Source organism: Lethenteron reissneri, chromosome 20 (genome assembly GCF_015708825.2).
Source record: "Lethenteron reissneri isolate LAM-NWPU_2019-01 chromosome 20, ASM1570882v1, whole genome shotgun sequence".
NCBI classification, from domain to species: domain Eukaryota; kingdom Metazoa; phylum Chordata; class Hyperoartia; order Petromyzontiformes; family Petromyzontidae; genus Lethenteron; species Lethenteron reissneri.
In genome coordinates this window covers 14,695,297-14,705,272 of record NC_083798.1, presented here as the reverse complement: position 1 = coordinate 14,705,272, position 9,976 = coordinate 14,695,297, and the positions used below count along the sequence as shown (strand labels likewise).

Genomic DNA, 9,976 nt, shown 5'->3' with positions numbered 1-9,976 from the left:
GCGTAAAAATCATTCACGCAGCACTATTAAAGCGCTTGTTTTGAACTTGGCCCGACAGCTGTGTTCTTGCTAAACTGTCAGCTCTGTGATCGGTTGTTGGCAAGCGAGTTATGATTTGTTGAGGAGCTCAGTGCTGCACTGTCGCGGGAACAGCGGCGAAGAGGGGGGACACTGAGACTTGAGAAACAGGGCCTCGTGGATCTGGCCACAGCAATCATGTTTTTTTGTTTGTTACGGTTGCACCCGATTCAAGAGCCGAATGGCTCACAGGGCTATACCTAATGAACTTGAACTTGAACCATCCTTGGTTGCTGCGACAGGACGCTCGCTACGTTTATACCGAGAGAGACGACGAACCAGGGGGAACCCAGATGAATCGTAAATCTCCATCTTACAAGTGGCAATGCAACTGGGAGTTTGCTATTATGCGCTTGAACTCCCAGCTGTGCTTTGTGATTAGTTTTAGTCGAGTTTTTATTTATGCTTTGGTTATTTTCCACAAGGGCGTGTTCATTGCGCAAAAGGGTCTGTTTCACATTGCCACTGTGACGCAGATTTTCGGCGGAGCGGTTCGCGTTGAAGCACAACACTTTGCAAGTACAAAACGACACGTCTCGTCACAAAACTCTGAAAATAACGTGAGAATTGCAACAAACCCATGAGTCCTTCAATGTGCAAATAAGTACGCTGCTAAGCTACGCAAAACACTCTCCGCTTACGATCCTTTACAGTCAAGGTAACCGTGTTCATGTCGCACTCCAGTCTGCAGGGGAAAGGTGTTTGCCAGTGGAGGGCTGTCGATTCACATGTTTGCCACGTGCTCAATCTCTGCAAGTGGCGTGTGCGTGCTCCTATAATAGCCAGTATCAGCACAAAGGCATGGATAATGACTTTTTTTGTTGGCACCTCAGCACATATGTCCTTAACACTGTCTTAAAGGCCTGGATAAGATGCTTTCTTGGCTGGATTGGGAGTTGCGGGGTAAGGGGCCATCCATTCGAGTGGGTACACAAAAATCTGTCAACTTGACCCCCCCCCTCCCTGTACGCACGCGGACCTTTTACCCCCTCCCCCCCCGAATCCTATAGAACGGCCGATATTTAATCCTACGCAGAAACGATCAAGGATTAATAATATTAACGTGTTTAAGCAAACAGATAGTCCACCGCCGGCCTAACTCATTTTAGGCCAATGTAGACAAATTATTATCGAGGCTTCACACCCCCCCCCCCCCCGTTTCTTATGCGTACGTACATTGGCAGTAGACGTTAACCACCCCTCCCCCCTCCATGCATACGTATTAAATGGATGGCCCCGAAAGACGCTTGGTGGTTGCACCATTGGCTGGGTCGGGTGTGTGAGAATGGGGAAAGTCTATTTGGTGACTTAAGAAGCTGCCTATCCAAGTCTGGCTGCCACAGTCTATTGCGATTCTCATGGTTGGCTCCGTACGGTGCGAAAGAAGTTCAACATACATTAAGTAATGTCTGTTTAAGTAGGGGAAAGTGCAAACTGAATTTAGCCCAATGTATTTTTTTAGACACGTCCCCGCATATCAAGCGCTATAATGCCTGTTTCGGGCAGTTTAAAAACAGAACTTCTGTGCTGCCTTTGACCAAAACAACTGGAACACATCCAATTTGATCTGTGTGATCTCAAGAGCTAAGCATGGTCGGGCTCGGATTGTTGACCACTGTGGATAAAACAGGTGTCATGCGCTGCTATGTTTATCTTCAGGGCATATACACATTGCAGCCCCTCACAGATGTGGCCTGATTTATCATTCATTCCTATGCTATGCTCAAAATGCTAACTAATATATTCAACACTATGACATCTAGAACCTGTTCTCAATGTCAAATGGATTGCGACTAAGCTTATCTGGGGGGTGAGGGTGGGAGATAGGTGTCACAGAAATTAAGGCACAGCACTGAAACCTGGCCATGCGAGTTTGATTTCAAGCCATGCCTCTCACATCAGCGGCGAGCGATGTCCGAACCAGTCCTGGGCCCTGGCCCCTTCACCGACCTGCACGACCGTAAGTCGTGGTCAAACAACGTCCGTCGCCATTCAGCAGTGGATCATCAAGACACTGGGGTTTTTAAATCCTTTATATTAAGTTCACTTGCTTGCTTGCTTGCGCGCTTACGACCGTGCAAATCTTTCGGTCGTTTTTTAACCCACTTCCCGTGATCCAATCGAGCTGACGTTTTGCACACAGACTCGTTGTGCGTGACAATTTATTTTCGTGAAATTTTTTTCCCATAACTTTACACTTTTTAGGGAATTGTTTTAGATTTAATTACCAATTGCTTAATGGTGGCAGGCAATCATCTGACCCATAGGTGGCAGCCATCTCAAGCCAGAGGACGAGAGGACTCTAGCCGCCACGCATATAAAGGATTTATAGTGAAAAACTTTGTTTTTACGGGTTAATTTTTTTTAGTTTCTCTCGTATAGTAATTTGAAACAATAAATATCCTTTCACTTAAGATGTCCCTCAAAATCCGCAAGTTATGATTCAAGAATTAATACTGAATAAGGCAATATTTAATTAAATCAATGTTTTCCATACGTGGGAGAATGTTGCATCTGATTGAAAAACTCGTCCTTCCCAGGACATTTTAAATTAGCAACTAGCTTCACGTCACGAACAATATTAAGATAACTGTCTTGACCGATACTAAATGTTTTTCATTCCACAATCTAATCGCACTATTTAACTCAGTTTATTTTACTATTTACAGCTTTCATTTTGTTACCTCAATTTCAATTGAATGTTTTATTTAGTTTCTATACATATGCACGTTATATTTCGTTTGATCTGTTAATTCTTCTGTATGCTGTGCTCTAGAACCAAAATACACTTAATCTCCCTTCATTTTAAATATACACATTGATTCATGAATGTAACCCGCTAAGTGCTGTGTAGCGATATTCACCCACCAACAGTGTCTAAACAGGATTATAAATAGCTTCCAAGATTATTTAGTGCTGCCATATCAAAATACGGAGACAATCTCTGTATAATGCAGCGCAATAACAAGAAAATAAAAAAAATTATGACAAGACATGTTGACATCTTCCTGGGATCTTTGTATAAATTTGCGCTTTTACACACATAGGCTATTCTTAGTGTTGTTATTCAAAGGTTGACATTCATATTGTATGCCAGTTCTTAAATACACAAATACAGGCATCCGAAACTGTGCAAGTTTTCTAACCTGGTTAATACTAAATTGGGTGACGACCGGGGCTTTACAGGTGCTGCGTGTTGCTGCGAGGTGAAGCCAGGCGATGACAGTGCCGAGTGTCATCCCCTTGTACACGTGGTCGATTTTCTCCGGGCACTCTAAGTTCCTCTCGCGTGAAAAGCCAATCCCTCATTTTTGGAATTGACTAAACGTTCCCAATGGAATGGCCTCCTGAAAAAAAATTGTCCTGATGCAGTAAGGCTTTTATTTGGTAAACAATTTGCATTGTTATTTAAAGCTTTCGTGACTGCAGGGATTCATATTCTTGGTTCCTTCGGTAAAGTCACGTAGAAGGGAAATAATAAAATAATATTAATATAAAACAATAACAATTCTCACGACGTTTCGACTGCAACACAAGAAATTTTTTTTGCTGTGGATTTCACACCTGATGATTGTTTGTGTTACAGTCAAAACGTGAGAATTTTTATTGTTTTATATTTAGATTATTTTATTACTTCCCTTCTACGTGACTTTACCGAAAGAACCAAGAATATAATTTGCATTGTTATTATCATTGTTATCAACAACTGGCGTCAGCATCATTTTTATCTTCACAATACTGATAATTCATTGCAGGCTGCTGCCGAGTGGTTTATGATGCACGTCAAATGTGTTTCTCCGTCGTTGTGCAGTGGCGCGTCCGTGGCTAGCGTCCGGGCAGGAGACGCCACCTCTAATTGAGGAAGTGCAGGCTTTGATGAAATCAACTGCAGCTGTAGAAACACGAGTAAACGTCTGGCAGTTTGGTCCCCCTGGCGTAGCGGACACATGAAAGCTCAGTGTTGCAGCCGCGGGGTTCAGAAAAATGACATCGGCACTATAATTTGGCCCGGGCAAAGCGTGCAAATGAAACGCCGAGAATTGGGCCACGGCAAAGTTGTGAACAAGAAAAATATACTTGCTCACCACATGATCGTGGATCAAGCAATGGCAATAGTCCACAACAAGCCTGCTCTCTACGGAGCAGGAGAGAGAGGTCAAGTGCAATGAATTCAGATGACATCGATACGAATAACAAGAACACGACTCACCGAGGAAAATGAGAACGTTTGATCATCAGAGGAGTTATCTGATGGCAATGCCAACTGTTCATTCTGTAGGTTGGTTGGACAATACATTCTTGCAACTTTAGGGAAATATTTACAATTATATTATTTTATATATATAAAATCTTAGTATGAAAACAATGAGAATAGGTTTTATCCTTTCTGGCAATAAAACAGGTGTTAAGATGTTCAAACACCAACTAGAAACCTTTTGCAAGGAATCAAGTCTGCATTAACCACACGAACTTGTGGTGAACATGCAAACAAACATGCTTTGATAATATATATTGTCTTTGAAACAGATTGGTCCAATGTAAAATCTTGTTTCACCTTTATTTAAACCAAAAGAATATCATGCTGGCGAGAAAGACTCCGTTCATTGAAGATATTGGCGTAGTGGTTAACGCGCCACACTGTGAACCCTGCGACCTGATTTAAATCTCTTGGCCACGGATAACATCGGTGGCGAGTGATAATGTGCACGGACAAACGTGGCGAAGGGTCGACAACTCAACCAGCAAGATCCACACAGGAGGCCTCCATCCAGCCGTAGACTTCTGGATTGTCGATGTGTTTTTTTGAGAATGTTTGTGAGTTGATCACAGAAAGTGAAATTAGAATACAAATAGAAGTTCACATGGCAGTACAGTATACCGATTTTATTTCACGTTTCCGTTTTATTTAATAAAGAACAGATTTATTGGGTGCAAAAGTTTGGTAAAAACTGAACATGCAAAGCATTCAGATTTATTCGATTTTTTTTATACAGATAAAGTGTTTGCCTCTCGTATACCTGAGTAAAATGTTGGCATCATCTTTAATACAACATAGGTATTGGTCATACGGTATTCGTAACATACCTAGTGTACTCAAATTTCATTAAAAATATATACCTTACGCATATTTTAGTGCTTTTTGAGAAACTATATATTTACACTCACGATACCGCACTTTCCCCCCCAAAAATATAGCATTGGAGCATTTACAAATTGACGTCAAATATTGACATTTTCAGTGCATTAAAAATAGACGGTCCATTGCTGTCACAACATTTGTTTGCAACAGAACCCGCCATACAAACCAATCTCTGTCGAATTCCTCCTCTCTTTAGTGCTGCCCCAACTAGGCAGCCGAAGACTGTCCTGCTGTCCTGGTGTTAGGGTTGCCACTTCTGAGGTACAAAAACCAGGACATGTCATGACAAGCAGAAGAATATCTGACAATACCAGAAGAGTTGAGAACTACATGTAAATGCATTGTCTTAAGTGGTTTATTAGTACGCACTGACAACAAAAGCCAGGATTTTTAATGTTCTGGGAAGACTTACAGAATTCCCAGGATGGCAGCCACTTCAAAGAGAGGTTCCTGGGAAAAGCAGGACAGGTGGCAACCCGACTTGGCGTCGCCACGTTGACCCACGCGGCAGTCTAAGACGAGCTTGTCCATGCACGCGCGTGCGCCAACCCCCCCCCCCTCGCCTCGCCGCACTAGTCCTCGAACACCTCCAGGAAGAGCGGAGGGAAGAGCTCGCTGGGGCATTCCACCTTCATCTTGAGGAAGCGGTCCGTGTGGCTGGCGCTGATGAGGCGCAGGTCGGTCACCTTCATGAGCAGCTTGGGCCAGAAGAAGGGCATGCCGTGCTTGCGCCGCCGCACGTAGCGCTCGAAGGCCAGCAGGTACCGCTCCTGCATCCAGTCCACCTTGTCTGGCCTGGACAGGCCGGCGCGGTCTGCGACGAGGACGTCAGACGTTTCACGTCCCACTTGGCTACGGTTGAATGCATTCGTACGTGAGCTCTCTGTCCGTCTGCCCGTCTGTAATGGGGTGGGGGCCCCCACAAGAACTCTTTTAAAGTTGATCCAGTATGAACGAAATTTAAGTTTGAAATTGTGTTGATAATTACGGGGCTTATGCTATCGAACAGCCTGGGTGGGCTGGAGGGGGTGATTTGACCATATTTTACCACTTTAGTTAGAACGGATTGGTGAAGGTGCTCAGGATCTCAGTTCAGATATCACTCGCCACCGATGTTAGCCATGGCAAGGGATCGAACTTGGGACTCCAAGTCCATAGCGCAATGTGCTAACCGCTGCACCATCGTTCAAGAGGCGCACACATGTGTCAGTGGAATAAATGCATTTTTTGTTATCCGTTGGATACGTTGAAAAAAGTTCCCGCCTGTATTCACATCACTTGCACTGTATATTCAGCATGTAATTCGCGATTGTCTGTAAGTGCAGATAAAGGCTGATGAATGACCTCGTGCGTGCAATGTGCGTATAATGGTACAAGATAAACGATGTGGAGCGCATACCGACTCAGCATTGAGGCACTCACTTTGGGGACGGTGCGTGTAGATTACAAAGAAATCCAACAATGCGACAGACAAAAATAAAATAAAAAAACACTCAACTGGCTTTTCCTACAGCAGGCACAAGTGCACATTCGCCGTGTGGGCACAACACACACCAAGAAGGGCGCTTTAAGTCGCCGGGACTATTTCTAAACCCAAACTATTTTAAAATTTACAAGGTAATGCCCACTGAGCTAGGTAGCTCTTTTTCAGAAGCCATCTGAACACAAATGATAACTCAACGAAGTGGCTTATCACCTAAAGCAGTGGTTATTAACCTTTACTGCAGCCTTGCACTCCTTTGGTTTTCAATCGTTACAAAATATATAATGTTAATAAATGCATAGAGGGTTTGATTAAACAAAGTAGTTGGTCTTACGTGCACGTGCTTAATTTGTGTTTCGATGATTTACCTTCTAAAACAATCTGGCCATGTCTCCCACCCACAAAAAAGGGCATCTCACACTCCCAGGAGGTGCGTGCACCCCAGGTTAAGAACCACTGCTCTTAAAGGCATGCTTCTAAATGTGGAGGGAAAATCCGGGGGACCCAGATAAAAATCCATGCGACCACGGGGAGACCATGCAAACTCTAAATATACAGGTGTCAAGATCGGAATCGAACCCACAGCCTCCTGTATACAAGGCGAGGTAGTTAACATCTCGCCACTCTGGGACTGTTGAGAAGCCAACGAGTTTGCGACTATGTGAAAGAGCATGCATGCATCTGCAGCTGGGATCGAATGCCATGCCAAATGTTACCAAACGTGAACTCCGAATTGAACAACGTAGACCTTTTTGGAATTCACGGTCTCAAGTGGATGCCTTCTCTCACCACGAGCACCGCCGCACCCATCTCCCCCACTGCAACGAACGCTTCAATCCACTATTATTCTTCACGCTTACGATGACGAACATGAGTGAGGAGTTGGCAATGGGCCAGCTCGTTTCTCATAATGCATTTTTAAAAGGCCTCATTAAAGTTGTGTGTTGTTAAACTGCTTATTTATTTAAGTTGTTTTAATTGAAATTCGTATTTAAACGATTTGTTGCCATTAAATTAATGCACCTGACTCGAGGTGGCTGGGATGCCCAGGGGTTACAGAACCACTGAGACACTGGCTTTTGCATCCAGGTTTCAGTCAGCTATGGATAAACCAGCTTCTCAGGTGCAGTGAGTTGATGGTCTCAGCCCGGTCACGGATGACTACACACACAAAACATCACATCGATATTGTGTTTTCACTTCACTTGGTGACATTCCAGCTGTTGAGAATAAAAACAATTTGTTTGACTGTCATGCGACGGACAGTACTTGATAGCTTGGGTACGTGGAAAAGTGCAGTGCCCTAGTATGTGGGAAATAAAATCACTCGAAGGGACATCAGCAGTAGTTCTGTGATATCACCTTCCATGAACCGTTCTTGAACACGAGTGATGCACTGTCCCTGTGCGAGTTTCCAAACGGACACTTCACTCCATGGCATGATGCCAATAGCACACCAATTAATATCAGGGGGAAATAGGAAAAACAATAAAAATAAGTGACATACATTTTTTAAACCCATCGCACCTGAAGACATGAGCAGCACGGCCTGCAACAGAGCCACCTCGGTGTCGTCGAGCTCAAAGCTGACGAGAGACCTCCCCAGCTCGAATATCGAATCGGAGATGTCTCCCAGGCCGCCGTGTTTCAGCTGCTGGCTCCTGACGGACACCTCCCCGTTGAGCGTGAGCGTGTCGCTGTCGGCGTCGTAGCGAACGGCAGCGCGCAGCGACATGATCTCCATGCAGCAGCCCTTGAGCAAGATGATCTGATCTTCGCACGGCAGCTGGGCGCGCACGTGCACATAGAGTCGAGTCACGCGTACGTTTGGTGTTGGAGTACAAGTACGTCGGGCACCTACGATTAGCAAGGTTGGCTACGTGCGGTGTGGAAGAAGTTCAACATACATACGTCAGGTACCACCGTATTCCACGGACGTAGTCTGCAGGAGCGTACACAGCCAGGGAAGAAGGTGCCATGTGGTTTCCGAATTGAGTAATTTGGGGGTAATATTTTACTTAAATTTGGACCGTGACGTCGTTACACATGGCCTACAACTTTTATGAATAACGTCAAAGGCTCTTTAACATCCGCTGTAAAACAGGCGGCACGTATTCACGTTAATATACCAGCAGTATTAACTAGGGCGGCCGTTGGGGCTCAAATTGCGAAACTTTTCAATAAGCGACAAACGCGCTGTAACAGCACATAATGAATCGGCGACAATTCATAAAAAGTGTTACATTTTCATGCCCGTATATGGAGAAATTTGGCGTGGCTTTTCCCAAATACGGTTATTGGGGTGTTTTCTTGCCCAAATAAGGAATAGTGCAACGGGAATCATCAGCTATGGTCACTCAATGCTCAACCATAGCTCGATCACCGCTTGATCAATGATTGATCACGCCCAATTCTTCCATATATGGGCCTGAATTAACATCATTCATTCTGTCGAGGATTAATTTGTCATCAATTCTGCCGCGGATTTTTGTATGTCCTCCTCGGCCCTGTCACCGCCCCCCACACACACAGAGGGCTTCATCTCAAGGATGGGGCCAACGACCGAGAAAATACTTCCACGTCCACATTCAGTATACAGTAAAACCTTGGATTGCGAGTAACTTGGTCTGCGAGTGTTTTGCAAGACGAGCAAATTTTTTAAATAAATATCAATTTGATAAACGAGCGAGGTCTTGCAATACGAGTAGTACGTGTATACGCTTTGTCTGCCGAGTGGCACGTGATCACAACTGATATACGAGTGCTTTGGATTACAAACACGTTTCCGGAACGAATTATGCTCGCAATCCAAGGTTTTACTGTACCTCGAGCTGCGGCTGTGAATACGAGTCACTTGCTTACCCCAGTCCAGCAGAGCCTTTTACACACTGTCAAGGAAAGTGCTGTTACCGATCGCCTGTTAACGTGAAAACAGGGCATGGAGAGGTGGTGTGTCCAGCGCCCGCCGTCGCCTTCGTCTCCGTAGTGCTGACGTTGACTGCACAGCACTGGCTATGTACTCATTTTAGGCTGAGCTGAGCTACTGGAGATCAAGGTTCACATTCTAATTATCGCTGGTGTTATAATGGTCAGGAATTTAACCCGAGTTCTTTGAATCAGCCGACAAATACACGTTTGCCAATCCACCGCTGGATGAGGGCCTCCCCACGCCATACTTCACCATGCCGGTCAGCGCATGTTGGTGTAGGCGGTGAGCAGAGACGTGCGATTCTAGAATCACAGTCGAAGAATTTGATATTGCCGCATTGCCCACT

At 44.7% G+C, this 9,976-nt stretch overlaps 1 protein-coding gene across 1 annotated transcript in view; it reads right to left on the bottom strand.

The window, feature by feature from the left end:
- Positions 1 to 4,947: 4,947 nt before the first annotated feature.
- Positions 4,948 to 9,976, bottom strand: part of LOC133344835 (thyroid hormone receptor beta-like) — a 30,020-nt gene continuing 24,991 nt past the window's right edge. Inside the window, exons 7-8 of the mRNA XM_061555064.1 lie at positions 8,229 to 8,487; positions 4,948 to 6,032 (exon numbers count right to left, since the gene is read on the bottom strand). Coding sequence (XP_061411048.1) covers positions 5,791 to 6,032; positions 8,229 to 8,487 — 501 coding nt within the window. The 3' untranslated portion in view covers positions 4,948 to 5,790. The remainder of the gene's footprint in view (positions 6,033 to 8,228; positions 8,488 to 9,976) is intronic.